Raw genomic sequence first — 23,016 nt, 5'->3', positions numbered from 1 at the left:
TAGCCTCACACATAGAAATTCTTTAAGGCCAGTCCAGTTGTTTTTTGATGGATTATCTTTGTGGTGGGCCTCCCAAAGGTCTTTCTCAATATAACTAAGTTCTGTGAGAGCATATGTGAGGATATCCTCATCATTCAGTTTGCTTGTGTCACAAATGGATTCAATATCTGAGATGAACTGGCAATATTCTGTGTAGGTTCCAGTCTGGTAGCACTTTGTGTGTTGTGGTGGTCTCAAGATCAACAGACACTTTGTGGGTGTTGGATTGGAGATGGCCATATCAAGAGATTCACTTCACAAGTGCTTTTGGGTGTTCTGGAGAGCATTCAACTTCTCTTGTCATTTCATCATTTTCTTTAGTAGTTTGGTCTCCTCGCGAAGCTGTTGGATTTTGTCTTTTGATGTCAGGGTAGACTCTCTCTCTGAATTCATGGTGCTTGTTTCATCAACAGTTGAGAGAGGTGAGGTGTCAAGATTGGTTGTCTCTTCACAAACTTGGGTTTGTTCTTCAGGTAGGTTTTCAGCTGGTGTCCCAGGTTCACAAGTTTCAGGGGGTTGGCTTCTTCATGTTGATACCATTGTTGGGCGTCACCAAAGAAGAGTGGCAAAATGTGAGGATCATACATGTGGATCAGCATGACAATGAATCTCTAGGAGGAATATACATGGAAAAAGAGTATGCAAGGTAAAAGGTCTGTATTCTGGCAACTATGTACAACTTGTAAACAAGATTGCCACTGGCTCCCAGCAAGGGGTTTGTGCAGTGACAGCCTTTTACATGTGCTTGTGAGCACGTGACTTAGTGCCTTGTGAGGACACATGCAACTCCCAGCAGCTCGCGAGCTGAGGCCTCTGGCCCTCACGGGTGCTGTTCGTCCGTGTAAGGGGTTCGCGGCGAATCCTTACAGAGTCAGGGCAAGGCTATCATGCTGTTGTGTTGTTGAGTTTTTGGTAACTGGGAACCTCCCTGGGTTCTTTGGGGTATTGAGGGTATCAAAGGGCTCAAAGAGGGCACAACAGATTGGAGGTAGTGATCAATAATCCAATGGTGCTCTGGTTGAGTGGGCAGTCTTGCTCTGATGACAAAGGGTTTCTGTACAGGTATATCAGAGTCAGGGCAAGGCTATTGTGCCTCCTCAAGAGTAGTGGGATCAGGTACAATCATACAGTATCACAAGACTTCAATGGTATGAAAAGTAAAAGGTGTGCCCATTTCCTAGCCAAAGCAGCGCAAAAGTTCAGTCAGTTAGGCACTCTCCCTATCGTGCACATCGATCCCAAACACCTTCTCTTCTTCCAAAAGGCCATCACCCTCCCCGTTGAATCTTTCTCTCTCCCTTTCCACACCGTTACCATCGCCTCCATCATCAGCCACAGGCCCCTGCCTCCTCCTAACCCACCATCTCATCGAAAACCTCCAGCCCACGAAAACCCCCCTCTTTACCAACTCCTTATCATCCCACCACTCTGCGCCCTGCGGAATGATCCGCGGGTCCTCGACTACCCGAGATCCAGCCAGCAGGCTCGCGACGGCTGCAATGCTGCATGGGTTCTTGGGCAGGATGTTCTTCGTGTTCATGAGCAATGTGGAAGTGACGGCTAGGATCACCATGCACAGAAGGAACGCGTCGAGGAGACGGGTGGAGAGACGGCTTTGGACGAGGTAGTCGCCGTGGCCGATTAGTTTGGCCGGGAAGTTTGTGGGGGAGTTATTTTCGCCATCTGGTGCTGTAGTAGTGGTATCTGACCCGAACGGTATGTGCCAGTTATCATTAATACGCTGGGCGATGACAATGCCATAAATGCGCGTGAGTGCGGCAGAAAGTTTGCCTGTGTCGGATAATAGTTCGTCTGCGGGAATCCCGCCCGCGCCCCATATAGCAGCCGTTGTGAAGAAATCGATACGGTATTCCTTTCTTGGTGCTTGGACAGCGATGAAGTCCGGGTCAAAATAGCCTGGCCCTGGGAGGAATGGGATTGGCACCATAGTACCATTTGAATAAGCCATGAAATCATCCAAAGGCGGTCTAGCGGATCCGGGGACAATGGAAGGGGGGTGGTTAGGATTGATCATCAAGGATCGTGGCTCCAACCGGACGTCAACGTCGACTTCCTGGATTTGTGGACGGCATTTCAACATGCGGGTTTCAACTTGGTTGCCAAACAGATATAATAATGTCGGGCAGTCTGCTGGATTCCCTTCATAGGCCACATTCTGGGTCAGATTGAACCAGTCAGAGAAGTATTTGGGGGCTCCAACCCCCTTCTCATGGAGTGAGAACGAGCATGCCCCTCTGGTACTATTAATCTCCACATCCCAACGGAGCAGGCCGTCGTCGTCATCGTGAGACCACGAGAGTTTGTAATCAGATGCTGGAATCTCGCCATCGCAATTGAGGTTGGGGCGCCAGGCTGGGAGTCGAGCTTGTATGTACCCGGGAGTCAAGTTGGACGTGCCATTGTCATCGGTCCTCGGAAGAGACAATTTCGGGAATGCCAGGTCTGCATATGTCCATTGTGGATATGACATGTTCAGATAGAGAATCCTCCCAGGTGTAAGGTCCTTGGAACGAAGGTCTAAGTACTTGGAATGGTCAAGGTGTTGTTTGTAGGAACTAACGTTCCAGGTGCTGCGTTGAACCAGGGATATGTCAGTGGGATAAGGCAAATTGTTCACCGCATAAAGACCGGACACGGTGATAGGTAGCGCGCCCGCTAGGAGGAGTGCAACGGCACTGGCTACTAACGCCCACTGTCGCTTGCCAAGGGAATCAAGGATCGCCCATGCAGTTATTTTGCGATGTTGGTTTTCCAAAACGCTCGCATTTGCGCGTGCCCTTCCGCGTGCAAGGCAATGGAAAGGTTGAAATGTCCTGACGTTTGCCTCCATCATTTGGTAAAGAACACGGATGCAAAACATAACTATGGCGGGGACGTATGCCCAGGGCTGATCCCTACCATTCTCTCTTCCTCCCACCGGCGCGATTCCTCGTCTTGTGTTAGATATATGGAGCAATACTTCGATAGTAGCAATTACAACAAGGGGGAGGACAAAAGTAAGGATGTAGACCGGTGGTCTTGCGGACACAGGACGCCACCAGCGGGGTGTGCTATCTGTGCCGCTCTTGGATACCTGCGCGTGGGAGGTCCGCTGGTCATGTACTTCAATCTGGAATTCCCTACCCACGTTTATGCAGGTACGATGCTCACACCCGGCCAACAGTTCCTTCATCTCCGAGGGCCATTTCAGATTCATATTTCGAAGAGTGGCCATCAACTTGGGACTTCGTGCCAAGATTGTCGCAAGGCCGCCAATAGAGCTCGGATCGCGGCTGCAGACAGAGAGTGGGAGATAAAAGCAGTCAATAACTACGGAGATGATGATAAGCACTGAAAGAAAGCCGATCATCAGACCAAATGACAACTGACGGACAAAGAGGCGACTTTCCGTCCGTTCCGTCGTTCCTTTGATGTGGCGGTCTACAGGCTGGAGTAATTGATCTCTGGCCACTTGGATCGCACTAGACTCAAGACCACGTCCCAGCTCTTGGGACAGGAGCGCTGGATCATAAAAAGCCTCTCTATCTCCTGACCGACGCCCCAATAGGCTCCATCCATTGCCGTCAGCTTTTAACATAGAGATCCATGCACCATACAAAAGGGCGCCGGCGTTGACGTCCAATGCCGGGGGGGAACTAGGAGACAGCGGACGCTGTTTCTTCATGTCAATGTCGGTTATGATGGAAATGCCGTCGGAACTTCGTGACAGCTTCACTGGAACGCGGGCTATGTCAAGGTAGGGCGTACAGAAAGCACAGGTGAATGCGAATTTCCCAGCCCCGCGTTCCGCTGTTTTCCCGGAACCTATGGTCGCGTTCAGATACAAACCATTGGGGTCATGACGCGGAATATAGACCCATATGCGCCAGTATGCGTCCGTATACTGATCCTCGTCTTGGGGAAAATGCAATCGTTTTCCGTCACACAGGGAGGGAAAACCTACGAAGGTTGCGTTAACACCCCGAAAAACCGTATATTGAGTAACCTGCTGAGGCAATGGGCCGGTTGAACAAGAGCCAGACTTCATGGAGAGAGTATACTCGGATTGATTCTTGGTGGCCTCCATGGTCGCATTTTCACACTGGACCTTCACGGTGAGCACGTCCACCTCGGCCTCGATTTCGCGATTGTCACCCAAAGTAAAGTTGTCGGGGCGAAAAGGGCCGTCTTCCTGCAAGGGGGGAAATACATGATTGGCAAGGATTCCAAAGGGCAGATCGGAGCCGTTTAGCGCTATTCCCATGGCCCTCATGTGCGGGATGGTTGTCACATCGGGAGGCCTGAAATTGTCAAGGCGGAAATTGAAATCATGGGTAAGGCGGAGAGAAGCGGAACGTTTGATGGGGACGTCGCGGAGCTCGAAAAAGCTTGTCGACACAATTGCCATTCCATTGACCAGCAGTGTACCAGCAATGACTAAAGAAACCAGGTAGTGACGTCTCCGGACCGACCTATAGAGGGACTCAATGTTCCAGGGAGAGAGGTAATCAAGCAGAAGCCCATCAGATGCGGCAACTGGAGCGCGCGACATCAGCAACCATGGCATTAACTGGCACCCGCGGTATTCGACCTGGCCCCAAAAGGCGCCCAGGACCATAAACACTGTCACGGACGTTATTAGAATCTCAACCTGTTGCCTGAAAAGAATAAACCTAGAAAAAGGAACAAACCTGCAGTCGGTCCATACGTCCATAGGTAGTAGTGTCTCCAGCCCTGTGTTTCAATGCCTTGTCTACCATCGCCACGAGCCGCATAGCAGTACAAGGCAACGATTGTGGCGAGCAAAGCCACGAAAGTAGCAATAAAGACCAGGAAAGTCGACCGGCGCAGGAAGAAAGGCTGCCATAGACGTGGAGAATGGCCATACTCAAGGACATGCTCACGGCCGTCCTTCCGGAAATCACTGTCCTTCAAGAGGCCATCAGCAACGTCGTCCGACGAACCGCTCTGAGGGGCTGTGTCAACCGCGAGAGGTAGTGCTGCCATTTTTCCAGCCTCCGTTTGACAGACCTGAGTCAGGGAACTGCCCAACGCGCGCAGGGATCATCGCTTTCTCAGGCACAACTTGAACGTCTCGAAGTCCGTCAGCCGCACTTGGGGGCCGTTTTGCAAAAACATGACTTTTCCCGACATTTTGTGACCTTGCTCTGGCCATTGGCTGAAATTCGCCCCACTCCATCGCAGAATATCTTACTCTCTCCTGTCGTATAGGCTAGTAGTATCTAACTAGATTTTAACCTGAAATATCAATAGGTTCCTCCGTAAATGGGGGGATTTTGGCATGGTTGTAACTATGGGTTACTTGGGCAGTTATGCCAAGCCCCCAATAACTTTTGTAAAGTTTTTTAAATCAAGTACTTAATCTTTCATGAGAATATCAAGCAAAGCATAGAGAGAGAGAGAGTCTCTTTAATTTCTGCTTGCATACGGAGTACCCTGTACAGTTTATTAAAATTCAGTAATAACTCTTGCAAACTTTAGGTACCTAAACTAACAGGACAAGCGAGATGCTTGCACACTCTGTCCAGACGAGGATCCGGCTACCCTTTTCATCCATCACTCCAGACATTTTTAGATCCTACGCGGAATCCTTTTCTTCCCTTTTCCAGAAGTTTTGAATTTTTCAGGGCCGATTCAGGAATCTATGAATTCTCGACAAGCGCCGCGCGGAAGAGACACAGAGACGAAAGCATACCAAGGTGGAAAGGGAGGAGCCACAGCGCCGGGGGGAAAGAGTTGAAGTTCTCGCGGCCAATGCCAGCCCGACAAACCCCCCAGCCTTCCTGCACAGCTGCCGTAAGCTCTTTTTAGCGATTTAGCGGTCTCCATCATGCGTGCCTCAGAACCAAATCCTAGGAGGGGAAGGGTTTCAAGTGTGGTCTGAACCTTCGAGTTTGTTCATTGAATAATAGCAAGAAGCGCGGAGTTTGTTTGAGCACGTATGAGCCATATGTTTCGAAAACACTGGCCAGTTAAATATGTATTCGTGGAGATCATCGGCGCAGGAATCCATTGGAGTGCCGATTTCTTGCCAGAAGTAGCCTCGGGAGTAGAGAGAATCCGGTTGCGATCCTTGAGTCATCCACAACTGTTGCCGGAAACGAAGTTGTAGATTGTTACCAGAGGCGGCCCTTATCCCGATGGCTTGGAGGCAGATCAGCCATCGGATGAGAACAATGAGTCTCAGCAGTATAACTGTTCCCATGCAGTCACCTTTCACAGAGCTCAAGCTGTGTGTAGACTATCAGATCATGGGGGTAAAGACACAAGTAAGGACGCAGTATTCAACTGGTAACTCTGGGTTATATACTCTGGACATGGGAAGTTAAAGTTAAAAAGCATGTGTCAGGAACGATCTGTAAACGGCTTCTACTTTTCAAAATATCTATCTGAAGGGACAATCCAGAGCATTCTCGCTCTCTCATTGCCTGGTGTGATGGCTGTGTCATGAATAGCCTGCTCTCTTCTGATCTCTCAGCATGACTGGCCGACTGACTCTGCTGGTGTCAGCCTAGCTGGGCTGAAGTCGCCCATTCCCCCTCCGCAACACATTCCAACAGTACAGGAGTGCAATGACAAGACAAGGTGCACGCGTGACTTTTCCTCGCTCCTAGTCACGAGCAGCAGCTCAAAAGGATGATTCAGTCACTGACTGAGGCTCGCTGTCCCGGATCTCTCCATGCAACTTGGGCAAAAGAGAGAACGAATCTCGGATGATTTCCTGACTCCTTGTGTGCAGGTCCATTCACAAAGCCTCCAACGTAACACAGGCTTTCTCTCTCTTTCTCTCTCTCTTCTCACTCACTTAGCCTGACTTGAAATCCCACTGACATGGGTGTATCTTCACTCTCATTCTAGAAATCCCTTGATGAATCCTTACCGCCAGCCTCCGGCCCTGCTCTCGTTATGAGTACCAGCCTCGAGGCCAAGATCGTCGTCCTCGGTGCTCAAGGTAAGTCATTCATGACGTCGAGGTCTCGAATACCCCCCCGCGGGAAATTTGACTTCCAGGGCTAATTCCTGCATTTTGGTTCTATTCCTAGGCGTTGGAAAGACCTCCCTCGTTCAACGTTATGTCAAGAATTCCTTCAGTCCGACCACCACCGCGTCCACGGTAGGTGCGTCGTTTGTCACTAAACGTGTCCTCGATTCTACTTCCGACACCATTGTGAGACTACAAATCTGGGATACTGCGGGCCAGGAGCGTTTCCGCAGCATATCCCGGCTATATTATCGTGGGGCCAATGCCGGCCTCCTTTGCTATGATATTACGGATGAGAACAGTTTCCAGGAGATGACAGGTTGGCTAGGCGAGCTCAAAGGGAATCTGGGAGAGGATAATCCGATCATCATCCATGTCGTGGGCACTAAATCTGACATTGTAGCCGATGATCCGAGTAAACGAAAAGTCCCCTTTGAGAAGACCATAGCATATGTGGCCGAACAGCTCTACCCATCACAAGCGTCCACTCCTCCGCCCAGCTCCGGAATGGGGATGCTAGGTGCCTCGGCCGCTACGGCGTCCAACACCCATGGCCCGGAAAGCAAACGCAGCAGCGGGTTCTGGGGCCAGGATATCGGCTGGGATTGCTGCCACGAGATAAGTGCCAAAGATGGAGAGGGTATTGAGGAGGTATTTCGAGTCATTACCCGGAAACTTGTCGAGCAGAGAAACAAGAAAGTTGAAGCGGAGACAACACAGCGAAGAAACGTTCGCGGGCGCGAGAGGCCCTCGACATCCGGTGATGGCATCGCGGCCGATGGCAACGCAGACAAACGACGGAGCTGGTTGGGTTTCCCGCCGACTCTAGTCTTACATGATGAACGCACAGATGATGAGCCTGATGGATTTCCAAAGCGAAAGCAAGGAAAATGCTGCTGATTCCTCACTTTAAAGCATCTTATCCCTCCCCTACCCCTTTCATACGGTTTTACTGGCGTTTGTGGCATCGATAGAGTGGATATGGCGCAGTTTGATCTTGGGATATGTCTATTACGGCCAGGATCCATCCAGGGGTTCCTACACCTCGCACTGTTTTGCTTAAATTTTTCTTTTTTTTCTATTTTTTTTTTTTTTTTTTGGGTTCTCACGCCCCTCCACCTGATTGATGGCACACTTAGTGGCGCTACCCGGCATCTTTCCATTCCTTGTTTTGCTAGTGATTGTGTAGCTGGCCTGTTTGGTTTCTTCAGTCTCTTTCGTGAACTGTATTAGATCCTGTTGTATAACTTTTAACTAAATAATGATGTGGCATCTTCCTTCACAGATAGCAGAGCAACTAGCGCAGGAATACTCGTCTCCTTCTGCCCCTTTGATGGCCTTTCCAGGTGCAGATGTTGCCGAGCTCACGACGGGACAGCCAAAAGGTGGCTCGGCGAAGGACATCTAAGGCTGACATTTCCTTCCATTGCAGGAAACAACCCCCTCTGAGACATCATCCATCTCGATCCACACAACCTTACTTTGTCTCACCACATTTCTGTTTCATCTCCAATTATTTATTCAAGCAGCTGCAGCCACTCTAGCACCACGCTCCACCCCTTGCGGGAGCCTCTCAGAATGGCATCACAATACAGCCTGGCCGATTACGACTCTGACGAGGAACGCGCCAAATACCCCCAAGTCCCGGAAGATAATCTCGCATCTGCCGCTCTGTTCTGTGTGAATATGCTTGAATCCAAGAACATCAACTATGCACTCTTCGGCGGCTTTGCCATTCGCCTGCTGGGAGGAAAACGGGACACCCGCAATGTAGACATCCTGTTCCAGGGAAACATAAAGGATATATGGAGCATTGTGGAGACGCAACATCGGTATGTCCAGTTGAGGAAATGCGTACCAGAGGCAAGGTGTCTCCGGTATGGAGCCTTACTAACTTAATTGGCCGCTAGTCTGGTTATCCCTAGCAGCAGATTGACCACCGATATTCTCAAAGTCCTTGTTCATACTGGCCCTGGTTATGACTCGTGTGATGTACAAGTGCCGGTTGCGGTGACCCTCATTGAATCCGGTATAAATCAACCTTCCATCAGTTGGCATCCGTCCCATTCCTGGTTTCAACACACGATTGAGCAGCTAACTGAGGATGTGAACAACAGGATATCGAGGAAGTCCAAAAAGTTTGGCAACCAATCGGCTTCTCTCTAGTGTTGACACCATTGCGGGGCACCGGCCGATCTATGTCCTTGGAGTTTTTGACATCATCAACGTCAAGCTGGCCGCCTTCATGCATGATCGTCTGGATAAAGACAAAGAGGATCTTTTGTTCCTCATGCGGAAATATCCCGAAAAGGTTTGCACAAGAATCAAAGACCTCGATCAGGAGGCAGCTACCATCTTTATGGACTCGCTTCCTGACGACGTTCGCCCTGAGCTTACCGAAGAGATTTTTAATTTCAAAATTCATGGAGTGACTCCAATGTCTCATCGAGAATATTTTGGTTCTCCTTGAATTGCCGACCCCTAGCGTCTATCCTTGAGAAGTTGTCGCGGTCGACAAAAATCCACAAGGCTCCACCTTTTCACAAGTCAACATTCCTTCATGCATCGTCTTTTTAAGCGTTGATGTACAATTTCTCGCTCGATGCAATAATAATCAACGCTCAGATCTGCAGCTGTTAATTATCCGTGTAACGTAAAGTCAAAGCAAGCTTTTCATCAAATAAGGCGATCCTAGTAAGTTCTTCGGAACTAGCCGACCCTGAAGGGTGATTCTGCATGGCCCTCGATTCGCCTGTGCTAAAGGAACCCGTAAATACAGATAATAGGGATCAGGCTTCGCCTGTAATTCTCTGGGCAGCCGGTATTTTGAATAGGAGAGCCGGACCGCAAAAGGGATCTCAAAAACATTTACCGGTATATAAATTGATAGGGAGGCTCTGTAATCAAGGCACTGGAATGTGAGGTTTTGACACCAAAGCTTTTCATCATTTCACACATTAGTGGGATGTCAAGGAATGCCAAAGATACCCACCTCAAATAACAGCAACGAATTGTACGCATCATCCTAGATTTTCGTTTTCAATAATATTTATGGAATCCGAAGCATCCTAGCATGTACTCATCGTCGGCCCTGGCCCTACCATCTAGCCAGCTAGACCACCAAATAACGGTACCGTATTCGGGGGAGCCTTTGACATTTGTCGATGAAAAGATCATGCCCAGCGGTGTGAATCCCACGACAGAGGTCCAGGTCTCAAGGAAGCTGTCCAAGAGACTCAACGTTCTGATTCTCGTAACACAGCAGATCTCCAAGTTACCCGTGACATGACTGCTCTCGGTTTCGGCACACTCGTACCCTATGGGAATCTTTGACTTGGAGTGTGCCACATAGTAATTTACCAGGGAGCTGTCGGTGTACCAATGCCGGGAGGAATTTTAGGTGTGATGTCCGTGGTCAAGCTAAGATGGCTGGTTTTGGTCCTCTGAAAATCAGACAAACATCTCTTGTTTGGAAAATTTTCCATGATACACCTTGTATAAAACCTTAGGACGCCCTCGGGGCATCCCTGTGGTCTTTATCCGGTTGTAGAGAGGGATTTCACTGTGGTGGCCGATTTACGCCAGTTTTCAGCGGTAGGTTCCTCAAAAGGCTGATGAATGCTTTCCAGGACATTGTTGCAGGACGAAGGAAAGCGGATTGGCTGATTGCGTCAATATGGGCAGTCCGCCCACCCTGGAGCCCGGAACCGCTAATTGTCTGGATCTGCGCAATCCGCCCGCTCAGATAGCAAAAGGGGTTTCAGCGAGCTATCAGGACGAAGCCAATGATAAATAGCCGCCTAACCCAACACCTGCCGGTTGTCCGCAGAGGATACTTGAAGTCAGGCTACAAGTACTCCGTACATCTCTTTGAATAATGGAAGCCATTAGAATACCCGGCGGCTGTCGTGGTGCAGCGCACAAACCTGGAGGAAAAATAACTAGTTAAAAGTGAAAATCCAATGATGGCACAAAGGCCCGTTGGACTCCACCCGAAAAGGCTTCAAGCTGTTGCTTGATCAGCCCGTTTCTTTCGAATTCGAGACAATGACTCGTTGCGACACATTGTTTTGTTAGCTAACCAACTCACTGGTTTAATAAAGGATCTGATGAATAGGATCTGCCCGAAATGCTTGGCTCATTGGTTGGTTTGGCGGCCAGAGGAACAATGAACAGCCTTGCATTGTCTAGCTGCACATCTCCACAGAGCCCGTGCCTTCAGAGGATTTCTCGATGAGCTTTTATTTTTTTATTTGTATTTCGTTTTCTCTCGATCCGGTCCCTGTCCAGGGCTTCAACTCCACCTATCCCATTATCCGCGCGATTATTCGTCACGCGTCGGGGATGATATCGCGATCGGATCTACATGGAACTGGTTTCGTCTGGCGTACATGATCATGTCACAGGCGCCGACGGATGTGCGGTCAGTTGGAACATGCGTTTCTGCTGGTATGGCGATTGATCTCACCTCACTTTAATGTAGCGACATTGCTATAAAGGTAGCAGATCATTAACTTCTTGATATTCTTCTTGAACGATAGTGATGACCTCGTTCCTAGACGCCTCTAAGCTTGTGGAGCGCATGAAGACCGCAAACGGCACAGGAACGGACGAGGAACTGCTTGATTTCGAGAACTCCCTTCTACTTGGACCGCCCGTTATCCAAGGCCAGTATGACCAGAACTTTCGCCGCTTTGGAGACGCCTACGAGGTGGGGGATCAGACAGCTCGAGAAGGCCTCAAAGATATTGTCATAAATCTACAGTTGACACTCCTTGCTACCCTGCGCATGGCGCTGCTGGACAATACTCATCCGGATTTAGCCGCTATGCTGGCTGCGTCGGACAATGCCCGCCTCGATGCCCTTATGTGTTTGTATAGGCTGGGGGAACGCATGGCTCTGGGCCCCCCGCAGCTAAATCCGTCATCATCGCTCCCCACGAAACCATCGAGTTCAACTGTGGGATCGCAATCCATGCAGCGAATCCCATCTCCTCCGCTAAATATTAGACGGCCGATGGTAGGTCCAGGTTTTGAGACCACGCCGCGAGATCCACATCGACTATCAACATCGCAGAGTGTTTCATCGTACGATACGAGGAATCACCACCTGCCTCCTATTTCTCCGGCCAGCGAGATGTCACTTGTTACCCCAATATCGCCGTTTAGCCTTGTGGCCAAGGATCACACACAGTTCCGGGATGCCAGGACACCGAGTCTGGATTCCTCAGTTGGAGGCTCCTTTACGGGGACTCGTTACCAGCACCCGACAATAAACCATCCTAGTAGACTCCCCGAATTAGATCCTTCAATCCCGCCCATTCATGAAGCAGGGGCCCAATCAAACAGTATTTACAGCGATAGTGTGTATAGCGAAAAGTCCTCTCGCCCGTTGATAGCATCCAGGCCCAGCAATGGAGGAGATATATCTTCAGTACTAGGTCCCATTCGACATGGGCCATACGGAAGAGGGGGCAGCTCTCAGGAAAATGTCTTAGCTGAACAGAATGCCCCTTCCCCCCGCTCTGGCTCGCTCTTGTCAGGCCTGCATGGCCGTAGGAAGCGAATATCTGCTTCTTCGGACGAAAAGGACACACCTGGGCCCGGTTCCCGCTCAATTTTCAGCTTTACACGACGGCCCCACCCCGTTCAAACTGGGCCAGCTCAAACCGCTCCGGTGGGGCCGCCTGTAACTGCCGTGGGAACGGAAAATCTCCTTCAAGCAGGTCTCTATTTACCAAGTGAAGAAAACAAATTCGCCGGTTTCTGCAAAGGTGCTTGGAGGCTGCAAAACGGAATTAAAAAGTCTTTCCGCGTTGATCTGAGGCCATCTGGCATGTACAAACAGATTTCCACCTGGAGATGCACAAAATGCCACTTTGAAGGCCCCATGGGCCAGACTCCTACTATCAGTCGCAATTCTCCCTCCGCACCCATCCGAGGATTCGCTCGCACCTCTCCCCTGGTGGGAAACTCTTCGCAAGATTTTGATCAGAGAGTGCGTCTCCACGGTCCCAGCGGAATCCGCTACCGGTGGTCCTTCCTGGCGAAAAGCCATTTTCCGATAAAAAGTAGCCCGAAAGCCAATGATGGCACAGGCGGCCGTTTCGGGTGCATATACTGCTGCGTGGAGCAGCAAGGGCCTGCGCCGGTGTTTGCAGATATAGATACATTCATGCAGCACTTGCGGCTTCATGCCGGATCGGCCGGGCTCGCTGATGCGAGAGCGACGCGAGAACCGCCCCAGGCACTGTTGGATTGGACGAAGTGTATCGTGGGTCGAGTTGCGACGGAAGAGGAGGGATTTGATATCAATATTCCCAAAGTAGTGGTGGAGATGGGGGATTGAAGTTGTATCAGGAAGTGTTTTGTAATGTCTCTTGGCTATGTTCTCCATAATGAGGATGTTGAAGGACGCCTACTTTTGATAATCGTCCATCTTAGATCCTGAATAATCCAGAAGTGAAGGGAGGTCATGGCGCTTCTGGAAATTTGGTATTCATAGATTATATCCTGTGTTCAGGCTTTAAAATGCATAACATCATGCTCAACCAAACTGTGTCATAAAGCGCAAAAGATGATCAAGAGAAGACGGACGCCTCTAGAGAGATTCAAACCAGCAACTCCGGTACTCTCACATAACCACACAGCATGTGTTTTGCTTTTTCGCCTGGCCGTAGAACATCTTGCTCTGTGCACTTAAGCCGTCGCTCTTTGCGACCAAACTGTCAATCTTCTCACCTCTCTCCAACACACTTTCAATTGTCTTGTGTAGCACAATCTTTGTCTCATCCAGCTCCTTCTGAATCTTCATGATACTATCAGCCTGGCTAGGGTCCTGGTACTTGGTGATGTATTCCTTCAACTGGGGGAAGGGAAGATTGCCGACGTCAGGGGCGGCGAATGCAGTGCGGGGGTATTTGGCAAGGAACTCGTCCACGACTTTGGAAAGAAGCTGATGTGCAACAAGGCCGGGGTAATCTGCGTCGGAGATTATAATACCTGCTATACCTTCGGTCCGGCCGTAGGCATGGAAGGTGTATGATTTCTCCTCGACGTCTTGTCGTTGGCCGGGGCGGGTTCGTTCGGCGACTGTTTTGGAGAAAAGGGTCATGAATTCGCCGTAGCTATACACAGCGGAGGAGGTCCGTGAGTTTTCTTCATATACATTGTTGAGCCCGCGGGGGAGGGTATGCTTAGGGTTTTGGGTACCTGTCTCTTGTGAATCGAGAGAAACTGCTGAGATCCATCTCACGGCACAGCTCCACGGCCGGCCTGGTTTCGTTGCGAATAATCTAGGAGATGAAGGGTCATTAGGGTGCCAAAGAACAGCGAATAGGTGGAAGAATTGGCTCACTCCGATGTAGAATATCTTCATGGTTGCTCCTTTTCTGCTACGAGGCGGGAGTTCGCAGGCGGTGGCCAACCTTCGAGCGGCTGGACTGAGGGGCGGCAGGGGGCGGTAGCTTTCACGAGTACGGCGGGTTTGTGCTGAGGTAAGGAACAAGCAGAGGGATCAGGCAATATGTTCAGAGGACTTCAGGAGTTGCGGTGAGAGTCCTGCTTGGGAGTGTACAGTTATTATGTTGGTGTGCACATACGGGGAGGGAAACTATGGAGTATGGAGTAGGCGGTTAACTAACTGGTTAACTAATGAACTATCCGGTGGTGGGTTCGCTGTCACATGTGGTGCTGGGATAGATGGATGCGGCTGACGCCTGCGCGAACTCTGGCCGACCACCAACCACCCAAGGCGGGAGGACACAGGAGCACAGAGACCAGCGAAGTCTGCAGCAGAGTGCCTGTCTGGCAAGTCCTGAATTACTTAACTGGGAAGAGAAGTGCCGCTAGTTAGTTAGTAGAGAAGATATGAGGAATACAAAACTGCGTGGTTATAAAATAGTTCTGCCTAATCGTCACACAACACCCGCCATACTCTCTGTACAGGGCATAATCTCGGGTGCGTGATGAACTGCTTTGTTCTGGGGGTGTTTGGTTCTCTTCCACCCAACGCTCGATCTCAGTCCCGTCTGCGTCAAATTCTCTTATCTGTGTGAATTTTCGGCTTCTGAAATGCATGCTGCCTGCAGATGAGTCCCTGGAGACTTCATTGGAGCCTTTGAACCCCAGTTGCTTTTCCTAACATCCCAGGTTCCGTCCCAAAATGTCGGTAATCCGAGCTTGATAAAAAGGATTATCCCCCTTTGTCTTCCTCTTAGTACCAAGAGCAAGCCGCGAACCAAGTACAAGAAGGGTGTCTGACTGGTTTTTCAGTGATATTTCGTCCTGAATGCACCCATCCCCCCTCTTCGTCATAGATGGATGTCAAAGATCCCTCTTGTTTAATCAACCCATTTCATCTAAGTACGGCACATGTTTGGAATGCGGGTTGGAGTGGCAGAGCGCTTTGCGATTCTCGCGACAACATATTGGAAGCCCTGGAGAGGCGGAGAAATTGCCCGGCCCGCTCTTTACTCAACTAGCCCAGTTAGGTACAGCTAGGTGGATCAAAAGTCAAGGCACTTCTTTCATTGGCTATAAAATAGAATTTATACGCAGTCTGGTTGGACAATGAATAGAAAGTGTCGGCTGCTGATTCGTTTACGTAAATTAATTAATCAGCTAAACTTGCCAAATCCAGCCAATCGGCGCTAAGGCTTAACCTTCATTTTCCAGCGTCACTCTCTCCCTCTTCAAGCCTCTCTCAAAGCGCCTCTGTACTTGTTGGAGCTGGACGGCAGCAGAAAAGGCTCAACTTTAGACTCACCCCAGGGGAGGCTAGCCGGTGCTTTGACGTCTTGGAGAACTGCGTATTTTCCAGCCCCCTTACGACCCGCTGCCATCTCCCTTTGTTTTGAAGACTTTGCTGGATATACCATGTCATCGTCGCCTGACTCACAGTGGCTTGCCCAGCTCGAGGCCATGAGAAAGGCGATAGACCGCCTCAAGTTGTCCAAGGATACTGATACAAACTATTATTATGACGTTGATCTAAGTGATGAAGACCTTTCGTCCCCTTCCATCGACGACATCTGGGATATAATCAGCGACGGCGACGACACTCTCGACGACCTAGATGACATAAACGGCGTCCCTCTCCCGCCCGAGTCCGCATCGGCCGAGCTTTATGACCAGACGTGGCTCGAAGGGAGATGCCGATCCCTCGCCCAGCGAAACCAGGGCTTAGATGCCATTGGACTGCAGCAGCAGTTGAATGCAATTCTTGCCACTGACAGCTCCGATGAGGAGCTCCAAATGACCCTCGCGGAAGTCATTGGTTTTGATGACCTGGATCTTGTTATCGATCTCATCGCTCATCGGCATGAAGTACTGTGTTCTCCTTCCCAGACCGACAATTCCATTCTATCAAAGTTACAGACAAGGGCGCAGAGAGAAGAAGCCCTCCGCCGTCAAGACTTTGAACACAAGCACGCCAAACTTGCCGATAGGCAGGATCGGGAGGGCCCTCACTATCCTCATGTATACAAGACCTATAATGCTGGCAACACGCTGTCCGTCAATGGCAGAAAATACGGGCTTCCTTCCGGTACTACCCATCGGGAGGAGCCCAGGTACACGGAATATGCTGTTCCAGCAACTAAGGTCGGGACCCTTGGCATCGACCAAAAGCTTGTTCCGATATCTGAGATGGATGGACTGTGTCGAGGTACATTTAGGGGCTATCAAACTCTTAATCGCATGCAGAGCTTGCTTTACGATGTCGCCTACAAGACAAACGAGAATATGCTTGTTTGTGCTCCAACCGGTGCTGGTAAAACAGATGCTGCCATGCTTACCATTCTAAACACGATCGCCAGGTTCACTCTCCCCAGCCCACTGGAAGAACCCCGGGCCTCTGAATTCGTTGTCCAGACTGATGAGTTCAAGATCGTATATGTTGCCCCGATGAAAGCTTTAGCAGCTGAGGTGACGGAAAAACTAGGAAAGCGTCTCGCTTGGCTGGGAATTGAAGTCAGAGAGTTGACCGGAGATATGCAATTAACAAAACAAGAGATCGTCCAAACCCAAATCATCGTGACTACGCCCGAAAAGTGGGACGTGGTAACTAGGAAAAGTACAGGCGATACGGAACTGGTACAGAAGGTGCGCCTCTTGATAATCGATGAGGTCCATATGCTGCACGACGAAAGAGGCGCGGTCATCGAGTCCTTGGTTGCACGAACCCAGCGCCAGGTTGAAAGCACTCAGTCGTTGATCCGTATAATCGGGCTCTCAGCAACGCTTCCAAACTATCTTGATGTTGCAGATTTTCTCAAAGTCAATCGCATGGCGGGCTTATTCTACTTTGATGCTTCTTTCCGTCCGGTTCCGCTGGAGCAACACTTTATTGGCGTGAAAGGAGACCCAGGATCGAGAAAATCTCGAGAAAACCTTGATATCGTCGCTTTTGAGAAAGTCCGAGATATGCTCGAGCAGGGGCATCAAGTAATGGTTTTTGTCCATTCACGGAAAGACACCGTGAATACGGCCAGGCTCCTAGCACAAATGGCTGCTGATGAGCAATGCTCGGACTTGTTTAGTCCTGTAGATCATGAAAACTATTCTCAGGCATTACGGGATATCAAAAGTAGCCGTGGACGGGAAATTCGCGATCTAGTTCCAAAAGGCTTAGGAACTCACCATGCTGGAATGGCGAGATCAGATCGCAACCTCATGGAGCGTCTCTTCTCGGAGGGTATCATCAAGGTTCTCTGCTGCACTGCTACACTGGCTTGGGGTGTCAATCTTCCAGCTGCGGCGGTGGTAATAAAAGGAACCCAACTGTACAGCCCGCAAGAGGGAAAATTCATTGATTTGGGGATCCTAGACGTTCTCCAGATTTTTGGACGGGCGGGTCGTCCTCAATTTCAAGATACAGGCATTGGTTTCATTTGCACGACACACAACAAGCTGCAACATTATATTTCTGCAGTGACATCTCAAGAGCCTATCGAATCAAGATTCTCCCGGAAACTCGTGGATAATCTCAACGCAGAAATATCTCTTGGAACGGTAACTTCTGTCACTGAGGGAGTTCAGTGGCTCGGTTACTCGTATCTTTTCGTCCGGATGAGGCGGAATCCCCATTCATACGGTATTGACTGGGCTGAGATCCGCGATGACCCTCAACTTGTTCAACGCCGTCGCGATTTAATTATAAAGGCTGCACGAGTCCTCCAGCAGAGCCAGATGATCATATTCAACGAACGCACAGAAGAACTCCGCTCCAAAGATGTTGGCCGTATTGCAAGCCAGTATTATGTCCTACAGACGAGCGTTGAGGTTTTCAATACGATGATGAATCCAAACGCCAGTGATGCAGATGTGATGAAGATGATTAGCATGAGTGGCGAGTTCGACAATATTCAATCAAGGGAAAACGAGTTCAAGGAGTTAGATAGGCTTCGACTAGAAGGCTTAAGAACCGAAGTCGAAGGCACAAACGACAGTCCACAAGCGAAGACCAATATTCTACTCCAGTCGTACATATCTCGCGCTCGGGTGGAGGATTTTGCCTTGGTATCTGATACGGCGTACGTTGCTCAGAACGCTGCACGTATCTGCCGCTCTCTTTTCATGATTGCCCTGAACAGACGCTGGGGCTACCAATGTCAAGTTCTCCTCTCTATGTGCAAGTCAATTGAGAAACAAATATGGCCCTTCCAACATCCATTTTATCAGTTTGACTTACCAAGACCTATCCTAAAGAACCTGGATCAGAAGTCCCCTGCTTCGTCAATTGAAAACTTACGGGATATGGAGCCAGCAGAGCTCGGACAGCTCGTTCATAACAATAGAATGGGGAACGTACTTTCCAAGTTGCTGGATAACTTTCCAACATTAAGCGTCGAACCTGAAATTGCTCCTTTAAATCGTGATGTCCTGCGGATTCGTCTCTATATTTATCCCGACTTTGAATGGAACATAAGGCATCACGGCACTTTGGAGCCGTATTGGATATGGGTTGAAAACTCGGAGACGTCTGAAATCTATCACCACGAATATTTTATCCTCAGCCGGAAGAAGCTCCATGATCATCATGAATTGAATTTTACGATTCCTCTCTCCGATCCCCTTCCAACTCAAATTTATGTCAGAGCCATATCCGACCGGTGGCTAGGTGCTGAAACCGTTACTCCGGTATCTTTCCAGCATCTCATTCGACCGGATACGGTGAGTGTCTACACTGACTTACTAGACCTTCAGCCATTGTCTATTTCGGCTTTAAAAAACCCTGCCTTGGAAGAAATTTACGGGCAGAGATTTCAATTCTTCAACCCGATGCAGACTCAAATTTTCCATACGCTATACCACACATCAGCCAATGTCTTGCTGGGTTCTCCAACCGGGAGTGGCAAAACTGTCGCAGCAGAGCTGGCCATGTGGTGGGCATTTCGGGAAAAGCCTGGATCGAAGGTCGTTTACATTGCGCCCATGAAGGCATTAGTTCGAGAACGTGTACAGGATTGGCGCCGTCGACTAGCGATGCCACTGGGCCTCAAACTTGTTGAATTAACCGGTGATAACACACCTGACACGAGGACCATCCGAAATGCAGACATAATCATTACCACGCCTGAAAAGTGGGATGGTATCTCTCGAAGTTGGCAAACAAGAGGTTACGTGCGACAAGTCAGCCTGGTTATCATTGATGAAATTCACCTTTTGGGAGGTGATCGCGGCCCGATCTTAGAAATTATCGTCTCCCGCATGAATTATATCGCATCTCAAAGCAAAGGATCGGTACGACTGCTCGGCATGTCTACAGCATGCGCTAACGCGACGGATCTCGGTGACTGGCTTGGTGTGAAACAGGGTCTCTACAACTTCCGCCACTCAGTTCGACCTGTTCCTCTGGAGATATACATTGATGGATTCCCCGAGCAGCGAGGATTCTGCCCATTTATGCAGTCAATGAACCGCCCGACATTCCTTGCTATTAAGAATCACTCACCTGAGAAACCCGTAATTGTGTTTGTGGCCTCCCGACGACAAACTCGGCTCACGGCAAAGGACTTGATAAATTTTTGTGGCATGGAAGATAACCCACGGCGATTTGTAAACATGTCAGAGGATGACTTACAGGCTAACCTCGCTCGAGTGAAAGATGATGCTTTAAGGGAAGCATTAAGCTTTGGGATTGGTCTTCACCATGCCGGGTTGGTTGAATCAGACAGACAGCTAGCAGAGGAATTATTTGCCAACAACAAGGTCCAAATCCTTGTTGCCACTAGTACGCTCGCGTGGGGAGTGAATTTACCAGCCCATCTCGTCGTGGTTAAAGGAACGCAGTTCTTCGACGCGAAGATTGAAGCCTACAAGGATATGGACCTAACAGACGTGCTGCAAATGCTTGGCCGTGCTGGTCGTCCGCAGTTCGATTCTTCAGGTATTGCACGCATTTTCACTCAAGAATCTAAGAAAGCGTTTTACAAGCATTTTCTCCATACTGGTTTCCCCGTGGAATCCACGCTTCACAAAGTCCTTGATGATCATTTGGGCGCCGAAGTGTCTGCTGGTACGATTACAACCAAGCAGGATGCTCTTGACTACTTGACGTGGACTTTTTTCTTCAGACGATTACACAAGAATCCATCATACTATGGCCTTGAAATATCCGTGGAAGAGCACAATTCAATCGCGGCTCAACAAATGGCGGCGGACTTCATGATCGAATTGGTTGATAAGTCTCTGGGGGAACTCGCTAAATCTTCATGCATCTCGTTTGACGAAGCTACTGGATATGTCGACCCAAGTCCTTACGGGAAGATTATGAGTTACTACTACATTTCCCATAAGACGGTCCGTTTCTGGATGTCGCATGCAAAGCCAGACCCCACGTTTACAGACGCTCTTGCTTGGATGTGCTCTGCAACCGAATTCAACGAGCTTCCTGTTCGCCACAACGAAGATCTAATTAACGCTGAGCTTGCGCGAAATTTACCGCTGCCCATTTCTGCGGTAAGTGCGGATCTGCCGCTCTGGGACCCTCATATCAAAGCCTTCCTTTTACTCCAAGCGTTTATGTCCCGCGTTGACCTCCCTATCTCCGATTATGTTGGAGACCAAACTTCAGTGCTGGATCAAGGGATCCGTGTTATCCAAGCCTGTATTGATGTTTTGGCTGAACTCGGTTATGCTAAAGGATGCTGGATGATGATGACCCTATTACAAAGTATAAAATCCGCTAGGTGGCCTGGCGATCACCCATTGTCGATTTTACCAGGCGTGAATCCTGAATTTGAGCAGGACAAGAACATAGACCTTACGAAGGTTCCCAAGAACCTCCTGGAGCTAGTCTCTCTGACACCAGCGGCAACCAAAAATCTTGTCAAAGTCTTGCGCCTAGACGAATCAACCGCGACTGAATTTACGAAAGTAGTAGCCTTACTACCTAATATCAAAGTATCGATTATTGAGGTGGCAGATACAGGACTCGTCGTCGAGCTCGTGCGCCAACATCCACTATCGCATACACGATCTCGCCAAGACGCTGAGGGAATTCCAATCTATGCACCCAAATTCCCCAAGCCACAGATGGAAGGCTGGTTTATCGTTGTTACGAGAAGTGAGCCGGACGAAGAGGAGCTACTCGCCTTGAAGCGTGTCACTTGGTCGAACAAAGACAAAGACCGGACAAGTCGGGCTCGGGCGAATGTCACTGCGCGGACGAGGATTAAGTTGTCTTCTGGAGAGGGAAGAAGGGATGTGCATGATTTGAAAGGAAAAATGAAAGTGAAGGTCGTGAGTGATGGGTATCCGGGAATGGAATGGGTGGTTTCTTGCTGAAACAGCCTGATAAATTACCATATATGTATGTCCATTATATACGGAGTACATACATTGTGTTACAAATCGGCCGCTGCGAGCCGCTGCCGTCAAGACCAGGGGTATGTTAGCACCTAGCAGGGTACACTCCACCCTGGACCAAATCTTTGAGCAAAATATACCCGAGTCTTCAAGAACAAGGCAAATCAAGCCAACTGCTTGATGATCATGGTTCCAAAAGGATTCAAAAATAGGCTCAGGCTATTATGAGTCTACTTCCCCAGAAATTCCCATGAACATGTTACATCGGCACTCCGGTGCCTGGACCCCTGTTGCCCTCGCTTTGCCAACAACCAGGTTAACGGATCAGTTGGGGAGGTCCATGTCCATTATTAAATAGTAACTACCCTGTCACGAGTGACAAGCAGCCCCATCAAATTACGCGAGTACGATGGCTCGGGTGCCAGCGAGAGACAAATTCTAACAATGGCAACCAATACGGTCTCTGGCCGAAGTGTGTCAGAAACCAGCCCACAATGCTGATGGAGCCTTTATTCATAGCTGCCTCGCTTTTCTAGACTAATAGCAGGGTTCCCAGTATTATCTCCAACTGACAGCGTGTTCTGCAGCTGACTAGGATGCTTGTACCTCCATGACAGGGGCGGACCGCGCTTTTCGCGTGCATTTCAATCATCAGCTCCAATATCATATGACAAGGAACGGCATCTATGACGAGAATATCGCATAGTGGATTGGTTCAAGAGAGGAATTTGTGTGGCCCGACATAACCCTTAGTCAAGCAGCGCATCAGGTTCAAATTCCGTATCTTACTCCTCCGTATCTTACAACACATCTCAGATGCTTTGTTCTTGGCAATGTGGTGCGCCAGATAGTAAGTTATGTCTGGAGTAGTCGGCCAAAAAAAAAGAAAAAAAAGGAAAAAACCGTTGCCCATCAAGTCTTTTCGACCCTCAACGGATATGTCTGGGAAGAGAGCAAGGGTCCTCACCTTCCCACTGTACAGTATATACTGATTACATTTCGCAGCACTTCGCTTTCCAGCAAGGCTTTGAGCGCCTGGCGCATTTCATCTGTGAGAATCCCCCCACCTTGGGCTTGTGAACGGTCTCGTCCCTTAATTGTAAGTAAGGGGCTCTTTTCTCTACGTATTCAGACAAAGCCACGGTTGCAGCTGCGAATTGGAA

General features: G+C 49.4%; 6 protein-coding genes across 6 annotated transcripts; 4 read left to right on the top strand and 2 right to left on the bottom strand.

The window, feature by feature from the left end:
* Nucleotides 1–911: 911 nt before the first annotated feature.
* On the bottom strand, nt 912–5,263 carry D8B26_004900 (uncharacterized protein). Its single transcript, XM_066124632.1, has one exon. It carries the CDS (start codon nt 4,751–4,753, stop codon nt 1,247–1,249), a length of 3,507 nt encoding a protein of 1,168 aa, XP_065980713.1. The 5' UTR covers nt 4,754–5,263; the 3' UTR covers nt 912–1,246.
* Nucleotides 5,264–6,966: 1,703 nt separating this feature from the next.
* On the top strand, nt 6,967–7,957 carry D8B26_004899 (uncharacterized protein; the record flags this gene model as incomplete). Its single annotated transcript, XM_003070640.2, has 2 exons — nt 6,967–7,012; nt 7,104–7,957. 2 exons carry the CDS (start codon nt 6,967–6,969, stop codon nt 7,940–7,942), a joined length of 885 nt encoding a protein of 294 aa, XP_003070686.2. The 3' UTR covers nt 7,943–7,957.
* Nucleotides 7,958–8,620: 663 nt separating this feature from the next.
* D8B26_004898 (uncharacterized protein) lies at nt 8,621–9,512 on the top strand (the record flags this gene model as incomplete). Its single annotated transcript, XM_003070639.2, has 3 exons — nt 8,621–8,874; nt 8,953–9,092; nt 9,160–9,512. The coding sequence occupies 3 exons, from the start codon at nt 8,621–8,623 to the stop codon at nt 9,510–9,512; spliced, it is 747 nt and encodes a 248-aa protein (XP_003070685.2).
* A 1,628-nt stretch (nt 9,513–11,140) lies between these two features.
* Nucleotides 11,141–13,527, top strand: D8B26_004897 (uncharacterized protein). Its single transcript, XM_003070638.2, has 2 exons — nt 11,141–11,491; nt 11,584–13,527. The coding sequence occupies exons 1-2, from the start codon at nt 11,434–11,436 to the stop codon at nt 13,389–13,391; spliced, it is 1,866 nt and encodes a 621-aa protein (XP_003070684.2). The 5' UTR covers nt 11,141–11,433; the 3' UTR covers nt 13,392–13,527.
* On the bottom strand, nt 13,525–14,660 carry YKT6 (palmitoyltransferase). Its single transcript, XM_003070637.2, has 3 exons — nt 14,400–14,660; nt 14,255–14,337; nt 13,525–14,169 (listed from the first exon to the last, which is right to left on the bottom strand). The coding sequence occupies exons 1-3, from the start codon at nt 14,418–14,420 to the stop codon at nt 13,677–13,679; spliced, it is 597 nt and encodes a 198-aa protein (XP_003070683.2). The 5' UTR covers nt 14,421–14,660; the 3' UTR covers nt 13,525–13,676.
* A 1,259-nt stretch (nt 14,661–15,919) lies between these two features.
* On the top strand, nt 15,920–21,931 carry D8B26_004895 (uncharacterized protein; the record flags this gene model as incomplete). The annotated part of the gene is made up of 1 exon (XM_003070636.2): nt 15,920–21,931. The coding sequence occupies one exon, from the start codon at nt 15,920–15,922 to the stop codon at nt 21,830–21,832; it is 5,913 nt and encodes a 1,970-aa protein (XP_003070682.2). The 3' UTR covers nt 21,833–21,931.
* Nucleotides 21,932–23,016: the final 1,085 nt, after the last annotated feature.

This window comes from Coccidioides posadasii, chromosome 2 (assembly GCF_018416015.2).
Source record: "Coccidioides posadasii str. Silveira chromosome 2, complete sequence".
Classification (NCBI taxonomy): Eukaryota; Fungi; Ascomycota; class Eurotiomycetes; order Onygenales; family Onygenaceae; genus Coccidioides; species Coccidioides posadasii.
This window is presented reverse-complemented; position numbering and strand designations above follow the sequence as displayed.